At 39.9% G+C, this 21,469-nt stretch overlaps 1 protein-coding gene across 3 annotated transcripts in view; it reads left to right on the plus strand.

The window, feature by feature from the left end:
- taok3a (TAO kinase 3a) overlaps window positions 1-21,469 on the plus strand; it is a 64,582-nt gene that overhangs the window by 21,698 nt on the left and 21,415 nt on the right. For all 3 annotated transcript variants that reach the window (XM_051074882.1, XM_018703938.2, XM_018704002.2), the window contains 10 exons: window positions 1,982-2,108; window positions 10,319-10,558; window positions 13,466-13,537; window positions 14,287-14,388; window positions 14,664-14,709; window positions 16,245-16,341; window positions 16,877-16,990; window positions 18,120-18,211; window positions 18,440-18,533; window positions 21,245-21,326. In XM_051074882.1, the coding sequence (XP_050930839.1) occupies window positions 10,427-10,558; window positions 13,466-13,537; window positions 14,287-14,388; window positions 14,664-14,709; window positions 16,245-16,341; window positions 16,877-16,990; window positions 18,120-18,211; window positions 18,440-18,533; window positions 21,245-21,326 (831 nt within the window). In that variant the 5' untranslated portion in view covers window positions 1,982-2,108; window positions 10,319-10,426. The remainder of the gene's footprint in view (window positions 1-1,981; window positions 2,109-10,318; window positions 10,559-13,465; window positions 13,538-14,286; window positions 14,389-14,663; window positions 14,710-16,244; window positions 16,342-16,876; window positions 16,991-18,119; window positions 18,212-18,439; window positions 18,534-21,244; window positions 21,327-21,469) is intronic.

A 21,469-nucleotide genomic window follows, 5' to 3' on the forward strand; every position in this document is an offset into this window, starting at 1 on the left:
TAAAAGAAAAAAACACATTCTTTTCTCACTCTTTCCCTCCATCTATTTATGTCTTTCTGTTGTTGGTTGGTCACAAATGCCAAGCAGGGTGGAGTGAGCGAGGAGCAGGCGAAGTGCAGCCACAACTTTCCCAGAGGCTCATGCAAGCGTCAGTTTGTGTTATAAATCATTCAGGGACACTCAGAAGGGGCACAATACATTTTTATCCATCTTCTCTCATCCCTCCATCCTCTCCTTTTATTATTGAATGCGGTTCCTCTGAGCACCCAGTCTTCCGCTCGGCCCGATCAAAAAGCAGGAGGAGTAGGTTTGGAGGGTCAAACCAATAAAACAAGAGCACAGTAAAATATGGATAAAATGGTAGAAGAAGAAGAAGAAGAAGAAGAAGAAGAAAGGAGTCGTTCCAGTTTGATTCCACGCAGGAATTAATAGCTCAAAGCAAAGGCCACAGGGTCATTTATGTTCTGAATAATGGATCTACCGTACTTCCTGACTGTCCGACTGCTTCTAGACAACAGTTGGTTTTATTGTGTTCTGGCCTTGTAAATCACAATGTACACGGTAGAGGGGTCAGGTTATGGTCAGCAGTAATGCTATAGATGCTGCACCAACTGCTTGTCATAATGAAACGCAGTCTAGTAGCTGGCAGCGCTCTGCTGTCAGAACAGCTCGCTCAGATTTGATGTGTATTTGTGGGTATACTGCGTGTGTGACATTGTGTGTGTGTATGTGTGGGAGAAAGCAAAATATTGTATTTGTGCTTGCTTGTGGGTGTGTGAAAGCTCATGTTTGTCCACAGCGCCATGCGTAGTGTCCTTGAACACATGTATTTGAAAGAAGGAGAAAGAGAATGTGTTCAGCCTGAAAGAGGCACTTCCCTTGTTTAAAGTGCAAAAACATTTAGTTTGAGATACCATCATCCCAATGCATTCTTGGATAGACATCAGGCTTTCTTTGCCCCTGAATATGGACAAACAGATGTAGAAAATCTATTAACATAAAGATGGTTGCTATGTTATTATATTAAATGTATACAAAATACAGTGATACCTAACCTCCTTTATCTCACACTGATGATACTATGACAATGTCTCTAAGAATTAAGATTATATTGTATCTTCCCTGATGAAAGCTGATAAAAGATCATGGAGTTGTTGAGAAGATAATAACTGACAATCATTTTAGATATTTTCATTGGCCGTTAAGTCATTCCACCATCTGCTGTTGTGTGGAAATTTGAAAGCTCTACCTCTGTTTATACTGGAAGAACATCACTGTCCTTTTGCTCCACTCGTGTTTTATGAGCTGCAAAGCAGCAACCCTTTGTACTATAAAGTAGTCCTGCAAATATCTTATAAAATCTGACTCATGGCATGTGATATAAATGTATAAATTGCAGTGCAGATGTTTGCAGAGGCTGCTAGTCTTGTCAGCAGTCGTCCCGTGTTGAGTACTATCTCTGTAAAGAGGGAAGGAAAGACAAACTTTACTTTGTCGTGCAGGTGTTTGCAGAAGTTGCAGTCAGCCACAAAGTGTATCAGATCATCATCAGTGTCAAGAAGTCACAGGAATGAAAGAGACATATTTAAAAATAGACCCTGTATTTCATAGTGTCATGCTATAGTGGTTACAGCTAGCGATGATTTTCATTATAGATCAAACAAATTTTTTCAATCAATCTAATAAATGCTTGATGTATAAAATGTCAGAAAATAGTGAATAATGCAGATTTGTCCAAAGCCCACAGGTATTTACCATCAGAGAAGAAAACAAGAGCTCTGCATGTGTTGGAACCAATGAATCTTTAACAGTTTTGCCAAAAACTGACTTAAATGATTAATCCATGTTGCTCTATTATCATTTCAGCTCTAGTCACATTACGACAGGCACAGTTTTCTAATGTAATTAACTTACATTTACTCATTTAATCTTAATTTAACCATCTAACCTTTCTTTTGTTCATTCAATTCTCTTTTCTCAGGTACTGTTTTATTCCAGTCATGAGGAAAGTTGGCAGAAAGTCAACTCTGGACTTAAACTGAGGAGAGAAAGGAGAAGGAGAGGAAGACAGAGGCTGGTCTGACACCCCCTTTACACATTTCCTACAGGTAGGTTTGAGTCTTTTGTCAATTTTTTTCTATATTAGGCCACTCCATCATGTATTATGTGTGATTTGTAAAACACAACTTCTTGAATTTTATTTTAACTTCCAGGATGGAAGTTAATAACACAAAATATCTGACAGGCCATACAGGTGATTTATTGACCTGTCTCACTGAGGTTGCCCTGCAGGTCATTCTGTTTCACTCTTTGTACAAACAGTCATGTTTGTACAGTCATGTCAAGACATTTGTGTGTGTATGCGTGTGTCAAAATCCCCTTTGTGTTGCAGTTGGACAGCCAGCTCAGACATCAGCTGACTGTAAACCGGGTCTTGTTTGCCTTGTAATGAAAGCTTGCTGCCCTGATGGCTCACTGACATCCATAACAGCTAACCAACTCTCTGTCACACTGAATTAAAGCTGAGTCTGTGAGGCAGAAAAGTTTCTCTGGCATATACCATAACTTTCTCAAGTCACCTATGTGTGGGTATACACATGTACATACAACTGTGAATTTCTGTGTGTGGGGATTTCTGCACTGTAACAGTTTGAGGTTGCTTGTTTGGCAGCTTGCACAAAAAAGTGAGGTACTTAAAACCGGAAGCCTGGTAGCCTAGATCAGTTTAGTGACTGACTATATCTAAGTCAGACTGTCATTGTGTTTGTGTTTGTTAAAAGACTAATATGGTAATGATAATGGTATAATGATAATGTTACTGAAAGAAAGTTGTCTTGTTCAGGCATCTCAAAGCTGTAGTGATTGAGGGAAGTCTGAGGTTTGTCTGTGGTTTGGAGTCTTTGGTGAATTGGGCAATAATGTAAACCCCTCTGTCAGCTCATCATCATCGCACAGTAGAGAGCCAACACCAATAATTGGATTCAGTGGAAAGTCAGGCGTGTGTTAAAGTGTACATTCTGTGCTGTGGGCAAATGTTGCTGCTGAATCACACCCTGAGCGCGAAAAGAGCTTGAGGGGATTGGGTGTGGTAGAGGGGAACAATTTGGGTTACAGAACGCTACTGGAGGCAAGGCAAAGGCTGATTTCTAGTGAACCGATTCTAGACTAGTAAGCATGAGGGTTTGTGAAGCTCAGGCTGGCTCGTGGTGTCTAATTCCACAAGAAAGTCAAGAAAGTTTGTAGGGGAGTGGAGACACAACAAAATATGCTTGGTTGACATCTTCCTCTTTGTGATGGCTGACAGTTTGCCATGCTGTTGTATTCCTGTTAAAGTCATGGTATGACTTGAAGGGAGTGGTACTGTTCTTGAAAGTGACAAATGGAGATGATGTTGATGTCCACCGCAAGTCACTCTCAGGTAACTGGTAGCTGTCATCTTATTTTTAGTACACTAAAAACACTAAAACCAAACTCTTCTTACAGTTTGCACAAATTATGAGTGTGGATACCTTTCATAAAAATATTAAATAAACTTGACATAATGACGTGATGTCACAGTACCTGACTGAGGTCCACAAGGTTTCGACATGGAGGACTGACATTTGAATTCAACTATTGTGTTATAAGGTTGTGGTGCATGATGACTACTCTGTCCATACATGGCCACGTGTATTGACTTGCACTTCACAGGAGGAAAAAACACTCCGATTTTCCACTGATAAGAAACAACCTTATCACAGCCCTCAAATTGGCTAGTCATCATCACCATACAACTCTGCACTGTGCATTTAAATAGGCTTCTATATTATTCATAACGAGGCTGACCCATTTAATGTCATGCAGGAGGCATGCACATGCATGTAGACGTCACACATACGCATACAGTACTCTCATGGGACCCAGTGCTCTGGTGAGATGTGAGGCTCTGTCTGCTTTACTTTTTAACTTTTTATTAGACATAATTAACTGAAATGCAGTGATTTTCTTTTTTTTTTTTTCCTTTGAGTGAGTGTATGATCCAGGCTTCTTCTCACTCATACATACATGTGCACCTTCACACAGAAAACACACTCCACTCCAAAGCTCTAAGTCTACTTTCTGTAACGTTATGATAGATTAAAGGAAATGGGATCTTTACGTAATTCTTATTCCCTCTGTCTTAGACACACGCACACATGCACTATCCTTCACACAGTGTCTCAACACACAGTTTGGCAGATTTACCCATTCTTTTTTCCGTTTCTGATTAGAGCTGGTGATTTGAATTCCAGTACGAATTCCCACAGTCTGCCTAATTCCTGTTCCTGCCTAAAGCCGGGAGGGGGGCCAGTAAGCCGCTAAACTTGGCTATACAAGCACATACACACACACTTAGACTGACACACACATATGGACACTAGTGTGCTCCCACTAGTGTTACAGCGCAAATTTATTTTCACACACCATATGAACATGTATATATATAAATACAGACACATGTGCACAAGCACTGCTGTAATTTAACAGGAACACATATATTTTCCTACAGTACACACATGCACAGACACACACAACCTCAGAAGAGTTAGGAGTTCACAAGATAAGAGTTTATTTTGAATACTGGCAAACCCAGGAGACAATGCCGTAAAATGAATGATAAGAAATTCATGTTTTCTTCCTTGTCAAAGCTTTTCTTTTTTAAAGGAGTTATAAAAGAGAAGGCAGTAACAAAGAGAATTGAAGACAAAGTGTTAAAGAGTTGGAGGATATAAGAGAGGACACTGAAGGAATGAATGTAGGATAAGACAGGGAGGGAACCAGATAAAGTCACTTTGCAAGTGTCAGCAGCTGAAGAAACTTGGAGTTTCTGTCAAGTTGTTTTCCATTAACCTTTATCTTTACACATCTCAGAAGGGATATGATCATGTGGCACATGCATCCATATTGTCTATATACAATGTCATGTGATGTTCTATTATTTTCTATTATTTCTTGTATGTGCTATCCCAGTTAATTCTTGTGATCTTGCACTTACAAAAATAAATCTTCACTGTGTTTTTTTGCACAACATGTCAGTTAACGTGGACTTGGTTTTAGTTAAAAATATTGTGATCTTGTTTTCAATCCTCTGTATCAAATGAAGTCAGTACTGTGAACCAGTATTCTTGATCAGTGGCATATATATATATATCCTATTCTTGTACATAATTGGCAAAGAGCAGACAGTGTGGTGCCCCATTTCAATACGACTGTTGCAGCACATGGTATACAGTAGAGCCATATCCACCAGCCTGATGGACTTACAATAACATGTTGGTACATCAATTAGTCATAGCAACACCAGCAGGGGACCTGGGGGTGGGAGGGTGTATATATTTGTTTGTGTGTTTCTGTTTGTGTGTATCTTGTGCATGTTGAACTTTGGCCTACAGTAACATATGTATGCTTGCATGTGTTCATGTACAAGTACAACCACTGGAGAAGTACCAGTACCAATACTTTAGATCACGTGTTAGATTGTTTTTACCGACTTCAAAATCAATTGGAGTAGCCTTTGTGAAATATTGGATATCAGCCAGTCAGTGGTGAGTCACTCTTGATGCCTGTTTTGAATGCTGGCAGATTAAAAACACAAAGTTCTTTTCATATTTTGAAAATTCTTGATCAAGAAATTGTCAAAAGATATCAACTGTCAAAACTTTCAGTGCAAAAACCTTTTTATTTTATTGTTGAATCCTACAGTGTTTTCAGCTGTGTTTGTGTGTGTGGCTGTCTGTGTGTGGTCCAGATTAGCATAAACCATATAATCCCCTCTACATACAATTTATTTTATGATATATACATAGTTTTTTGTATACAGCAGATATTTTAGTCACATTACACACGCCCACAGTAACCCACACACACCGTCTCATTTACTCAAATGCCAGTGCATGCGTGTAAAGCATGTGGTATCCCTGAGCATACACACTGTTGCACACCTACATATAAGTACAGCGTCATGCAGCAGTGTGTAGAAGTGTGCATGTAGAAAAAATTCACACTCAAACACATGAAGCGTTTAATCTGTCTAAGCCATTTGCCTAATCAGCTCTCTCTTAGCACAATACCATTCATAGATCCATAGTAACCACACACACACACACACACACCACACACACACACACACACACACACACACACACAACACAAACAAGGCTTACTGTCCAAACACTGGGCTTTGCTGGACTAGTAACAGCTTTACCAAGCCCCCTGTGTTACAACCTGTTGTTGCCACATTGCATCACTTCACACATCTTAAGAGAGGAGGAAGAGGAGGAGGAAGAGTGAAAAGGAGGGGTGAGAGGGAGGTGTGCAGTCTCCAGAGTGATCACATGACTTCAGTGTTCATTTGCTCCATTTTTATCTGCTTTTTACTCATCTACTGCCTCTCCATCATTGTGGTTTAGAGCTTTCAAACCTCCGTCACACGGGGTAAAGCTGTGTGCTTACTTTTAGTAGGGCTGTTTCCCTTTTTATCCATCTCTCAGATCTTCTCTCTCTCTCTCTCTCCTCTCTCTCTCTCTCTCTCTCCTCTCTCTCTCTCTCTCTCTCACTCACTCCCACTCTCTCCAGGTTTCTTACTCTTTATTTCTTTATTGTTTTTCTCTATTATTTTGGAACCTTTTTATTCTCATACTCTCATTTTCTATTATTGAAAGCAACATAGGCATACTATGCGTGTATGTGCACACTCATGGTGTGTGTTTGTGTGTGTGTGTGTGTGTGTGTGTGTGTGTGTGTGTGTGTTTTCAATGGGGTGCAGGTTCAGATGGGGGTTGTGTCAGGCTTTATTTCAGCAGCTATCTGGAGCGCTCAAGCAGGAGAGATGAGAGACAGACAGGGCTGATGCAACCAGGAGACACAGACACATAACACAGATTCACTTATGCACATGGACACACACGAAGTTCCTATTGTAGGTAAACAGATATAAAACACACAATGCACACAATGAAACACACAGAAAGAAATACAGGCAACAACATGCACACAAGCACAAACTAATACAATGGACATAAACATGAAAATGGATGAGTTCAGACCCTTTATATTTCAATCATGTTGGTGTTATGTAAAGCTGAAATGATTAGTTGATTAACTAATAAATCAACAGAAAATTAATTGGCATTTCTTTGCCTTACACAATATATACTGAATATCTTTTGTATTGGTAACAAAATGTATTTAGTATCAAAGGTAGAAGTACTCATTATGGAGAATGGTCCCTGTCAGTGTTATATCATCAGATGGTTATTATTGATGCATTTACGTAATCATTGTCTTTAATGTTGGTCAAGGTGGAGCTAAATTTAATTAATGCTGATGTATAACAATGCTTTCTAATTTATAAACTGATCGTTTATTAATTGTGATTAAACTTTCAATGGTAAATTAAGCTGGGGAATTTTAGGAATATTCCAAGTTGGAAACTTGTAAAATATTTTATAATTGATGCTGAATAAATTAATAGAAACAGGTTAGATGAGTAGATGAACTCTCCTCAATCAGCTGCTAAATCAAACTATAACCTACAGTCTGTACAAACAGAAAACTGAACTAGAAACCGTATCACATTTGAGCTAGCTAGCACCATGATAGCTAGCCTCTTGAATTCAAGTCAAGTCAATTTATATTTATACAGCACCAACAGATCACAACAGAACTTATGTCAAGGCACTGTCTCTTAAACTTAATTAAACCACATATCAAATATATTTACCTCAGTAATATCATCAAACCTTACTTGACTGGAAGTAGTCTGTGGGCTCAGATACAGTAGTGTGGCTTCAATAATCCTGCTGTAGTGAGGATACATGAGAACTTCAAAGATAATTCCACAAATTTATGATTTATGCTCCTTTTTTGCAGTGTTAAAAGTTAAGCAGTTTTTGGAAATCCATTCATGTTTTCACCAATTAAGTGTATGATAGCTAATTTATAGCATCTAGTGCCAAAAAAAGTCCATTGATCAGATATCTGAAGAACAAGCATCTAAGGAAAGTCAAACAAGCCAGCAGCCTGATAGATTATGGCAGCTTAACTAAAGGGTTTTAGTTGAACTGCCAGTAACCATGAATAGTATATAAATAAATCTGCAGTCTACAGGCTGAGTGCATACAGTTACATTGCTATACTGTACTCTGTAGCTCACTGATCATTCGTCACAGCTCTGTCATAGGCATGGAGGTCTCAGCTAAGGGTTTCATGCCTCTCAGAAAAGCCTCTACAACCAACAGATGCCTTAAGGCAACAACCATGTGTATGCCTGTAAATGTGATCTTTCACATTATGTAAGCAGGTAAACTGAAACCTTGCCTGTTGTTTATGTGACAGCCTGTGGTTCTCTCCAAGCATGTTCTTGGAGCATTCCTGGAGAGAAATCAAAGCTTAATGCCATGAAATTGACTTTAGTGATGCTACAGTACAACTGGCTGCCATTCTAACTGCTGAGATGCTATAACAGCTTTGTAGCAGGCTGGCACTGTGACTACACCTTTCAATATAGAGAAGGTTAAAAGAGGCAGTGTGTATCTCCATGTTGAGGTTTTCTTGGCCAACACACTACTCTCACCTACTTTTGGGATATTAATCTGAAAAGAAATAAATCCAATTATCCAATTATGCAGTCACAACTTGAATGCATAACATCATTTCATTGTTGTCCAAAAACCTTGGGAACTAGGCTGTTTACAAAATTATAACCTGAATGATGACACACTTCTTTCCCTCTGCTCTACAGAGTAACAAATAACCAGTGTATCTTCACAAAGGCCTTGAACACATGAGCACTGGCAGAATGCCTTTGAACTGCCTTGAGCTTTTTGTTTTTCTATGGTGTAAATGATGATGCTGAACCTGGAGGCCACTGTCAGACTTTGAATGCTGTGCACCGCTTATATTTTACAACTTTTTGGTAAAGTTCGCCATTTTGTTTTTTTTTTAAATCACTGAAAAGCTGTAATTGAGTAGATTTTACTAAACATAATACAACATGTAGATATGTATAGGAGAAAATAAATATCATATTCAAACTGGGAGAAATAAATTGAATCAGAACATCCCCATTAATGTCTGTTCAACGTCTTCAGTGAATCAGCCTTAGATTCCCATACTGTACCTAAAGTAATACCCCCAAAGCTTGAGCCTGCCCTCTTTATATATCTGGTGCCATGGAGGAGAGGGTACAGGACTTTGCCTTTAAGACTGATATTTTTGGAGTGGGTGTGATGGCTTAGATCCCTTTAAGAGCAAGGGATTAGGATGATGCTGATGCTTAGTGTCTTGGCCTGGGTGCCTGTGTGTCTTGCTGCCTCTGCCTGTATGTCAGCTTGCTCTGTGTGGGGCTGGCCTTTGGAGCCAGATTTGCTTGCTGCATCTGGCTGATGTGCACAGAGATTTCATGGTAAACAGAAAGAGGAGAGAGAGAGAGGGGGAAACGGGAATGAGAGAGACAGTGTGTGACTGTGTGCATGTGTGTGTGTTGCATGTGCAGCGAAGCTAACTGGAGCAGGGTGTCCAGGATGCGTACACGCTTCACAGCCTGGCTGTAGCCTTGTGATACAAAACATTCAGCACTTTTGTGTGTGTGTGTGTGTGTGTGTGCGCGCGCACGCATGCATGCAGGCAACTGTTACACTGTGTGCATGTGTGGAAGTGGTGCATCAGTGACTCAGCTTCAGCTGTCAAGTGTGTTACGTGTGTGTGTGTGTGTGCGTGTGTGCGCACGCACATGTTTACATGAGCAAGTGTGACTGTGACTTTGATGAGCAGTAGGACTAGTCAGCTAGCCATCATCATATGACTGTCTTTTTTCCTGTCTTATCACCTATCAGCTGTCCATGAGATACACAAATGAAAACACTCAGAAAAAGGCATGCACACATATAAACACATGCACCCACTCTACACAGGCACATGTACAAACACACACACACACACACACACACAAACTTAGGTATCAACCTAAGTTGTGTGTGCCAGTGTAATGTAATGCTTAAGCATACATGTTATTTAACTTTACATGACAGTTAACATAATTCTGATTGTCTTAATAGTTATTCTCCTACACTGTATTCATAAAAGGTTAATTATTTGTTTACTTGGCTCTTGTAAAAATTGTCTTTCACTTTCAAGTTTCAGTTTCAAGTTTTCTGGCAACAGTAAGTGTTTGGAAAAACTGAAGAGAATCTGCGTAGTTGGCCTGAAGGAAACAAATGTGATAATCTTGTCCAGTGCAGTGCACAACAATAAAAATGTCAGCTCATCATCTGTTTTTTTTCTCTGTTCTGTCTCCCAGGTCTAGCTGGCCAATGCCGGGCCCATCGTGGACATCTGGTGGTGGTAGCAGCAGCAGCAGTGTGTATGTGAGTGTGGTCCCTGGCGCCTAGCCCATGTCCAGCCCATAATGCCGTCATCCACACGGAAAGGAGTGCCGAAGGACCCCGAGCTGGCCGACCTCTTCTTCAAAGATGACCCCGAGGATGTCTTCTGTGACCTGCATGAGATCGGACATGGCAGCTTTGGTGCCGTCTACTTTGTAAGTGCTTATTCAGGAACACAGTCTGAAGGAAACCTAAAAAAAGGCCTTCAAGTGGTTGTCAGGGCCATATTATCAGGACATGTCAGATGACAATCTTGGAATAGATTTCCAAATCCAGCATATCTTTGTTTCAAAATGTATCTAATGTAACTGGACTTGAATGGATTGAAAATTTTTGAAAGTTATTGAAATACTGGAGTAATTTATTGGAATTTTGTGATTTTATTGGAATTCATTTGGCTCGTTCATTTGAGTTTTATAGTTTTTAGATAAAAGGCAGTATATGAACGATACCATGCTGCCACTAAGCAACAGATTCTTAGCCCTTATTATTATTACATGAATGTGGCTTTGATTTATTTATTAACTAGTTAATAGATATTCATTTATTGATTCACTGATTTGTACACATGTTGTAAGTGAAGGCAGCTGCATTATGGTTCTCTGAATACAGTTAAATGGAGATATATCCCCTCTCAGCACTTTCACTGTAGCCTTTCTTATTAATCTCATCATCACTAATTACTCATCAAGCCTTTGATTCTGAAGCTGCGTGAAGGGGGGGTTGAAAGCATGCTGCAACTCTCTGCTCTCTCTTCGTTTCCCCTCCTCTCCTCTCCTCTCCTCTGCTCTGCTCTGTTCTGCTCTGCCCCCCCTCCAGATGCACGGCTGGGGGCGATAAGCCTCCTCCTTCCCTCCTAAGACAGCTGTTCTCTTGATATAGAAAAACAGAGAAGCTGTCGATAGTGGGGCAGGATTTTCTTGGCTGCCAGAGCTTTACTGTCCCCTTCTATCCCATGTCATTTACACACATACATACACACGCACATACGTGCGTGCAACAATACATCACTAGCAGCCCTGGTGCCCATGTCCGTCTGGCTAACAGGCTCCAGTGTGTGTTTAAATCCTGCCCTGCTGCCAGTGCTGTGATCACTGACACACTTCTGCTGTCTGCATTACAACTGGTGGACTTCTAGCTTTAGCCGTTAGTGAGAGCAGCTTTAATGAAACTGTTTCATGGCAGTGTACATTTTTTCCAAAGCTTAAATACTGATGACTGATGTCTATACATAGCAAATCACATGTTACGATGACACATGCCTGTGTAATAAAAAATGTATATAGAAATGCTATGGCATTGTTACTTTTCTCTTTTCTTCTGCAGTGTTCATCTCGCACAGTATATATTCACAGTTACCTCCATCCAGAAAATAGGGTATCCTGCATGTAGCCTGAGAATCAAAACCCAGGGCAGAAAAGGTCTGCAAATTCACTCACTGCTGCTCATTAGCTTATTGCTTTGAGCACACTGAGGAAATTCATGGTGAATTATGTTAGCATATCAACATTTTTATCAATTTATTTTAACTACTGGAGAGAAGCAAAATAAAAGTGCAATTGTAAAAGTGCATCCCCAGTGGAAATTATGCCGCTGCAAACAACCCAGTGTTTGGAGAAATCTCTAAGCACCCAGTGAAACTCATGGACACACTGGAAAAACCTCTGATCCACTGAGTCACTACTTTGATTTAGTTGTACCATCTAACATTTAAGAAGTAAAATGTCTGCATTACTGATACTGTATAAGACGAATGCAGGTTAAATGCATGACAGAAGAGTGTAGTGACAACCACTGTGAATGCATGAATATTCACTGGGTTATTCCCGTACATGCATGCATAGTCAAATAAATGTATGCAATTATATGTGCATTCATAGTTAACGCATGGGAAGACTGAGGAAGAACTCCATTATAGAAGAGAACAAGGGGAATTCCCTTTGTTGAGTATGCAGGCCCATCACCCAGAGCTTGTAGCACACGCTACTCCAGTGTATTGATACAACCCCTTTCTTCTGCCATTACAATTAGCCTGAATGTATTTTAATATTTCAGCATTACATGATTTTTTTTCTCTTCTCCACAGCCATCTATCTATATACTACACTAAAGGGAATGGCTATTATGCATGAACTGACAGGCAATCATAGTGATCAAATGAATCTAAAAAAAAAAAAAAAATTCAAATGGGAATACTCTGTTGCCTGCTCTCACTATAATTCCATTTGAATCTCAACACGAGATTCCCGTTCATTTGTAAGTGGGATGAAGCTGACATAAGGGCTTAGGCTGAGCTGCAGTGGAGCTGTCCCTAAGGTCAAATGCCCCCAAGGTTAACACCACTGGTTTAACATGTGCATGTGAATGTGCACAGATAACTCTAACACTCACTGTAGCTACAGTGTACATGCACCACTTACCTGCAGCCTTCCCCTAATCACATTGAGTGCTTTGATCAGGCAGAAATTTGTTTAAATTCAAATGTAAGAATCTGTTACTGCTGTATCACTCTGTCGCTTTGTGCATGCATTATGATGTTTGGCATGCATGGGATTTATCTGGCTCACTTCTGGATCACCCTTGCAGCAGTACATATTACTGTCAAGTGAAAACTAATTTCTTTTCAATTTACAGAATCTGTTCACTGCTGTATCATTCTGTGGTGATATTATAGTGCAGGTGATGTTTTTGTAAAAATGTGTTATTTGTAAGTACAGTGCATATTTATTTCACTAGCTCTCTATGATGTGTCTGTGATGGCATTTAATGTTCATTTTTGTATTTAACATTTTTAACAGAAAACCACTAGTTACCCTCATTAATCAGGCATCAGGAACAATGTGTTACCTCCTCATAGTGTGTTATATCAATGTGTGTCAGTTTCTCATTTATTGATGCCAGATTCTTTTTATAGAGCTTTATCGCTGGGGGACCAAAACAATGTCCTGTGATGCCTTGTGGGAGTATTACTGTATGAGTGTTTGTGGTAGCTGTCTTTGCCTGGGTTTTTAGACTTTGAAGACTTTAATATAAACTGACCTCTTTCATTTTCAATCTTTCAGGCACGAAACTCTTACTCCAACGAGGTGGTGGCCATCAAAAAGATGTCCTATAATGGCAAGCAGACTACCGAAGTAAGAAAGACACACACAGGAACACATGACCACCAGCATACCACACCTTGGATTTGTTAATGTAGCACCACAGTTTGGTGGTTGTGTCTTTGAACTATATCACAAAAAAGCTCAAGTTCAAGAGGGTATTTGGTGAGGCGGTGGTCAGATAACATAAATTTCTCATGCTTACACACAAATTTACACCAGTGAGAAGAAGTGCTCAAAATGCAAAAGCACTGTTAATCATTCTTGCTGCTATTTCACACAAAACTTAACTCTGGATTTTGAGATTATGAGAGGTCTCATTTGTGGTCATTAGTTATTAATAATAATTTCAAATAATTTCTCACCATGAAGATGTAAAGTTTGGAACAAACATTTGCTGCTCTCAAGCAAACCACTGAGGTTAAGTGTATTTCAGAAGACGGTGATCACAGCTGAACTTGAGCCCACATCTTTGTGGTTTAGTAAACTTTCTTTTTATAAACCTGTGAATGATGGTTTTCTGTGAAGGCTCTTGCTTGAGATGGTCAGACTGTGTCTAACTCGTTTCAGTTTTGTGCATTTTGTTGTTCTGTTTATTATTTATGTTGATGCAGTGCTATGGTAACAGGTGTATCAAATCCATAATACCTGTGAGTGAGTGGTTACTACAGTGAGGCCAGTTGTGCCAATGCAAGCAAAGTCACAGCAGTGCCTACTTATGTGCTATTGTAATCGTACCTGTAGTGTGTAACCATCTGTGTGCTTGAATTTGTTTTTGGCAGAAGTGGCAGGACATCATTAAGGAGGTCAAGTTTTTGGGACAGCTGCGACACCCAAACACGATTGAGTACAAAGGCTGCTACTTGAAAGACAACACTGCCTGGGTTAGTGGATCCTTCTTCATATCTCCTTTTGTCCCTGTCTCCCTGTTTTTGATTCTTTTCCTCTTTGTTTTTATTTCACTCACTGTGTTTCCCTGCTGCCAGCTACTGTTTCCCTTCATATGTTGTTATAAGTACCACCTCCACTGTAGGCATGGTATTGTGATCAGTTTGCAGTTGAGAACAACTTCACAAGTTTTCACAAACTTAACTTAAAGCTCTGTATTTAGGATATTGTGAATGATTAGTTATTCAACTGTAACTGTATTCTGTTCCAGCTGGTGATGGAGTACTGCCTGGGCTCCGCATCAGATTTACTAGAGGGTAAGTGTGTTTATTAATGTTTAATGTGCATACACACTTTCAAACATGTATAATTATAAAACTGTATAAGCTATAAAACTGTCTGTGCCAGGCTGTTTTTCTTAACATTTCACTGCATAAGGCCAAGACATTATTTTAAAACCACCCTGTAAACTTGTTGTTTTTACACTAAGGTTTTTTTAAATAGCTTTAGCAAATGAGATATAACATGTTAATGAGTGAGTTTTAAAGGCAGAACTAGACTACGTATTTCCTCCTGTTTCCAGTCTTCATGCTAAGCAGACAAATTGCAGAAGTGGTTACTTTTGGCATATATGTGAATATGTGTCTGCTGAAATCAGACCATTTTGAGTTGGCGATGGGGCCATGTGATGAGAGAAGATTTGCTATAACAAGATGGTCTTTACATACAATCACACCTGTGGTTTGTATTCTGTTGTATGTTTAAGAGACTTGTCACCATAGCCAAAATTATAACTGTGTTACACAACAAGAGCTTCTAAAGCAAGTCTCATCAACCCACAAGTAGCTTCTACCTGTAGGTCTAGTTAACTGTAATAGACTTATCTGTATTCTTTACCTAATTTTCCTTCTCTGTAGCTCAGTGGCTGATAATGAACATCAGTCCACTCACCAGCTGACCTTTTGACCTTAGTTCATGAGGTTTTGCTAGACTTGACCAGACATGGGGAACTGCCAGATGGCTGCATTCATTTCTTAAACATAAGGCCTCACAATCTATGATTATTTCCTGTGGTTATTTGTTATCATCATCACACATGTGAAGCTTACTAAAAACCAAACCAAAACTGAACAAAGTTTGCACTCCATACTTGCTCGGTGCGAATGCATGCAAGGGTCAATCACTGCAGAAACACCCACAAAAACCTTGGTGCAAATTTATACAATGAAAATGTAGAATCTGCCGGCTAATAAATTAATTTAGCATGATTTCTATGGTGTGACCTGTTACATTGAATTACAGATGGAAGACCATAACTGTGTTACTTTAGTTTCTAGCTTAACTACTTTTTGTAAATACCAAAAAACATTTTCCTGTTCCCCCTCTGGACATTTCTGACCTGAATCTAATGTGTTATTTTAGGCACCTAGCGTGTACTCATCATTGATGTAGATACACTGTCATGACAGTTGGCCATGGCCTGTTTTTTTGGACTTCAGCCCATATAAAATTTCTCACAGATAGTTCTGCTGTGACCTTTTTGCCCTGGGACCTAACTAGTCTCTCTGTTACTGTAGCAGTCCACAGGGAGCCAGCGTAGGAGCCCATATAACAGCTGTTTACTTGTTATCCATAGGGTAAATGCTAAGGGAGTATTTTGTTATTGCAGCAATAACTGTAATGTTTTGGTTACCAGGTCCTTAATCAGCCAATAAGTCTTCACCTCATAACTATATGCAGAAACTTTATTTAGTTTGTCGGCCTTTGTGTAGAATTGTTATAGCTCATTATTATATCATAGCAGTCCTCAGAGGATTCTTACTCATTTCTATTGTGCTTATTTCTCCCCAAGTTCATAAGAAACCACTCCAAGAGGTGGAAATTGCTGCCATTACCCATGGTGCCTTGCTAGGACTGGCGTACCTACATTCCCATAATATGATTCACAGGTGAGTCAGTTTGTTTCTTTGCTTGAAATTTTTTCCCCACAAGAACATGGAGTGACTTGAGCAAAACATGATAAAATGAGATGAGAGACGCTCATGCTCTCCCTTTATTGCAGGGCTTACTAATTAAGCTGTAAAATCTCATGTCTGTACTTACGTTTCAACCTTCTTGAACATCAGTGTGAGGAAATAACAACCCTGCTGTCACACTGGTGCCCACTATATTGTCCTTAATGGCAGACAAATTTAGTTGGCTGTACCATACTGTGGTGCCATAGGAACCTTTTTGTCTGTTTTGTGTTATCACAGGTCTCATTGATTGGATAAGGAGACCCTTATCATTATTTGCAGACATGCATCATATCCGATTGAGACATTTGTGTCATATTTAGCATTTTAACTCTGCTGTATGATATTGGATAACATGACATACATAGTTGACCGGTGTAGATTCATTGAGCTGATGTAGTTCTCTTGGCTGCCATGTCTTAATCTTCTCTTCATATGCTCATTCTTCATCGCTCTCTCCCCATTCCAGAGATGTGAAAGCTGGTAACATCCTGCTGACTGAGCTTGGTCAGGTCAAACTGGCCGACTTTGGCTCTGCCTCCATTGCCTCACCTGCCAACTCCTTTGTGGGAACACCTTACTGGTTAGTATACATAAGACAAGACACAGACTTATGGCAGGGCACAACACAGAGGACAGCACAGGACTACACATTCTGAGAAGACCAATATCAACTGGAATATTTTTGTTGGTGTATTTTGCATAGAGTTAGCTGTTTTTGTAGCTTTTTGTTGCAGGGAGAAAGTTCTTCATGTTGTTGCCATTGTGCTGTCTTTGATTTCTGAATTTTGACGCCTTTTTGTTGGCATGCAGACGTGTTTTACTTAAGTCTTTTTAGACATTCACCTTGTTATGTGCCACAGTTTTAAATGTTAGTTATATGTCTGCATAAGTGCCTGAGCTGCTTTTACATAAAAGTCACAACAGCAATTTTCGGTTTGACCTAGTAATACTAATAAATATCAAAAATCATTGAGGGTATTGACTGTGAGAATAGGGGTGAGCAAGCCTCGTGCTTAGAATGGTTATCTTTGATGCAGCCTGTGAGAAAACACTTCTCTCCTTCATATCCTACAGTGCTCTCTCTTACGCACCTGGTGCCAGATATTGTGCTCGCATTGTGGTTTTTCTGTATTAGCCCTGTCGTATCTTAAAGGAACATACCCTTTGTCTGAATTGCAAAAAGACAGCACTTTAACAGGTTTGTGAAACCAACAATGTTACATAGTCCATTTCATAAAAGGACCTGGGGTAATGTATTAGTATAGCCAGCTTCTGTAATGTCCTCTGTTGTTTGCCTTTCATATTGAAATCACCAGCTCTACTTCACCAACCAAAATATTCACTCACACACTCTTGGCAGCTTTGATGGTGAATGAAAACATCACACAAACAGCTGGACTAGTTATGGACTCTCATGTCTCACTAGTCATGTTAAATTCACACACACAAACACAAGTTGTCACACTCCACAGTTACAGAAACACACACATATTCCAAAAACTGAGCTGCTATCACGGCATACCAGAGTCTTTAAAAGCTCTGAGAGGCTTAGCAGATTATAACATTTTCATGGATTTTACCTCATACTTAATAAACTGTGTGTGTGTGTGTGTGTGTGTGTGTGTGGTGTGTGTGTGTGTGTGTGTGTGTGTTGTGTGCGTGTGTGCGCCTGTGTGTATATTTGCATGTGTGTCTCTCTCTGTCCCCAGGATGGCCCCAGAAGTGATCCTAGCCATGGACGAGGGTCAGTACGAGGGGAAAGTGGACATCTGGTCCCTGGGTATCACCTGTATTGAATTGGGTGAGCACACACCTACCTACTGGTTAAAATCTATATTTATAGGCCCATACAGTCAGAAATTCAACAGACTTAAACTGATTACAAAGTGGACAAAGCATACATTTAATTTCAAATCTGCCTCATTCAAGGAGAAGCAGATTGTGATGATTGCGAAAACTTTGGAGGTGAAACATTGCTCGTCTTCATTCTGACCCCATCCACCTCTCTCTCTCCCTTCATTTATTTTAGCGGAGCGTAAACCGCCCTTGTTCAACATGAACGCCATGAGTGCCTTATATCACATCGCCCAGAACGACTCTCCCACGCTGCAGTCCAATGAGTGGTGAGTTGATCACATGTCCCAAGTATTACTGCTCCGTTTTTTTCCCCCAGAGCCTGGGAGAAAATCTGAAGAGTTCAACCAAATATCTGACTAACTGTTTATCATATCCCTTGATTATAAATGCATAGTCCAGAATGGAGCCCATTATGTGATTCATCAAAGTCACACTTCATGCCAAAAATGCTAATGTCTGTGAAATAAAAAAATATTTGTCACACTATCAGAAATATTTATCTACAATCAAAATAAAAGCCAGTGAAACTGCTGATACAATACCTCCAGTCAACTGTGATTATTCAAGCCCAATCCGATCTGGGCTCAGTCAGAGTAAGACATCCCTCTGTTAATCTGCACGACCTGTGATCCCTACGACAGGCCTTGTGCAAGGTCACACTCTAAGTCTCTTATGTAATTACCTGGGAAGGCTCTACCAAAGAATCACTGTGAAAATACCCACAGCATCCCTTCTGGGCTGTAAAGCATATTTTAATGTAATCAACATCAAAACAAAGCAGTGTGATTACTCTAATATTATTCTAGCGGTTAAATCTCACATTTCCTTTTGTTTGCCATACTAACTAGGATGTTTCTTTGTATACAGACTGTGTTCAAAATGTAATATGGGAAAACAGCCTGCTTTCTGCATTACTTTACACTGGCTCTCAGCCTCACAGCTCATGACTGTGGATGCTAATAGATTCTCTAGAGACTCTCCTTCCAGACATCAAAAAAACTTTAAGCAATTTAATTTAGGCCAGCAGGTTTTAAACAGCTCTTTGCTGTCTCTTCACAACACCAGTCCATCCCACAGTGTTGGTAAAACAAACATTTTGGTCATGAAATTTGTCATTTTCATGTTTAGTGAAGCTAATAAATCAAGAAATTTTATATGAAATAGCTGATTTCTGCTGATACAAAATTTCTCCAATATGCTCTTTATTCTAATTTGGGTCTTCTCTTTTTTAAAATTGTGTAAAAAACATATAAATAACATAATGGGTGTTTATTGTTGCCTGGAGGACTCTCTCTTGGAGGAATTTCAGGGACATTATTTATTCCATAAACAAATGATATAGGCTATCTGGCCACTATATCTGACCTTTTTGATTATTTATTCTCTCAAGTAACAGGTAAACACTCCATAAATACATTCTGTGTAGTATCCTCTATATTAGCCAGTAGATAATTACTCCATGTCGACATTAATATACATTATATAATGTACTATTTACCTATAACTAGCTATATACTTCATAATTTTACATCCACATTTGCTCAGTATGAGATTTCACAAACCTGGAGATAAATGTTAAAGGAATGGGGGATTTTTGGTAGGAAATAATGTATACTTGGGCTCAGCACAGAGGAGGATATATATTAGCTGTGTAAATGTATAGAGAAGTAGGTGAACTAAATTGGCAAAAATTATGTAAAAGGGTTCTAGCAGGAAATTAGCGAGGCAGAAAATATTCATCTGAGTTGCTGTAGCCACTGCTCACACATTGCATGTGAGGTGCGATTGTCATGGGGGAAACAACGCTCATGAAATATTAACCCTGTGTTTGATGTTCTCCCTATAATTTATATTTGTGTACTTCTTTCAAATGCTATCACTGCTGTGGTATGAAAGGAAAAGTATTTGAGGTCATAGACATGTAAAGTCATGCCTGTATTTGTTTCTTGTAATTTATTGCAACAATCTGTATCTTCTGTGCAGCTAAGGCAAGTAGCTGGATGTTGCTGTCTACCTGCCTCAGAGCACCCTGAAGGCATCAGTGGCCTTCCTGCGTCTTCCACCTGAGCTCTCAGTTAAATAATGGTTCATTTTTACACTTTACAAGAGAGCATGTAATGTGGGCTCTGAGAGAAATCAAATCATCAGAAACATGAGGCAGGGGGAGTCTTTTAAGTTAGAATTTGCTGCCCATGACTGTGCATGGAGCAACGCCTGTTGTAAAATTAGCGTTGGTCTCTAACATCGTGCTGAGGCAAGCGATTGTGTGGGGCGGCGCAGGGTTGTGGTATTTTTGGAGGCGCTCCAGTGGCCTGAGGCGTTAGCAACATCCCGCCAGATGAGACTAGTAGAGACATCAGCTCCATAGTGTTACTTCACTACACAAACACAAGGCCGCACTGTATACACACTGGCCTGACATACCTTAGCTAACCACAGAGAACATTAGATGTAGAGGTTGAGGTGGAGCTAGGTGGTGGAGACGTGCTGGGTTTGTTGCACTCACTGACCCTGCAGTGACCCTGAAAGTCCATATTGACTGTCAAAATTCTAAATAGTTTCATAAGCGACTTAATCTTAACGGCCCATACCAACAACCTAAACACTCATTGTGTTATCATGAGCATATTTTTAGATCAGAGTCAGTAGCACAGTGTTCCACAGCTCCAGTGGCCTATATTTTTATTGCTCCACATATTTACATAATCCATATATAGTTCATATATGCGGCTACACTGAGAGATTACATGGGATTGTTCTGGTTTAATTCATTGATATGATAGACACAGCACAACAGAACAGAAGAAGAGATTACTCATCATGTTAAACATTCATTGACATTAAATACGGTAGGTGTGGCTGTAGGCAGCCTGTCATTAGATTGCCACTGCTGTTTCTGCTTAACTCATTCAGATTTAAATATGTTTGACAGAGAAGGGGAATTTGTAACCTCCATCTCACTGTCCTCTTTACCCAGGTCTGACCCCTTCCGGAGCTTTGTCGACTACTGCCTACTGAAAATTCCTCAGGACAGACCCTCGTCAGGGGAGCTGCTAAGAGTGAGTGGGCTTCCTCTGTAATCCTTCAAGCTGTGACCTCACTTCCTGTCTCAATCAGTCCTAGAGCCTTGCGAATGAGTCACTCCCACCCACCCACGGCTCCCTAATATGCAAGCAGATACGCACTGTGTTCTTCAAGCACA

This window comes from Lates calcarifer, linkage group LG13 (genome assembly GCF_001640805.2).
Source record: "Lates calcarifer isolate ASB-BC8 linkage group LG13, TLL_Latcal_v3, whole genome shotgun sequence".
Taxonomy (NCBI): domain Eukaryota; kingdom Metazoa; phylum Chordata; class Actinopteri; family Centropomidae; genus Lates; species Lates calcarifer.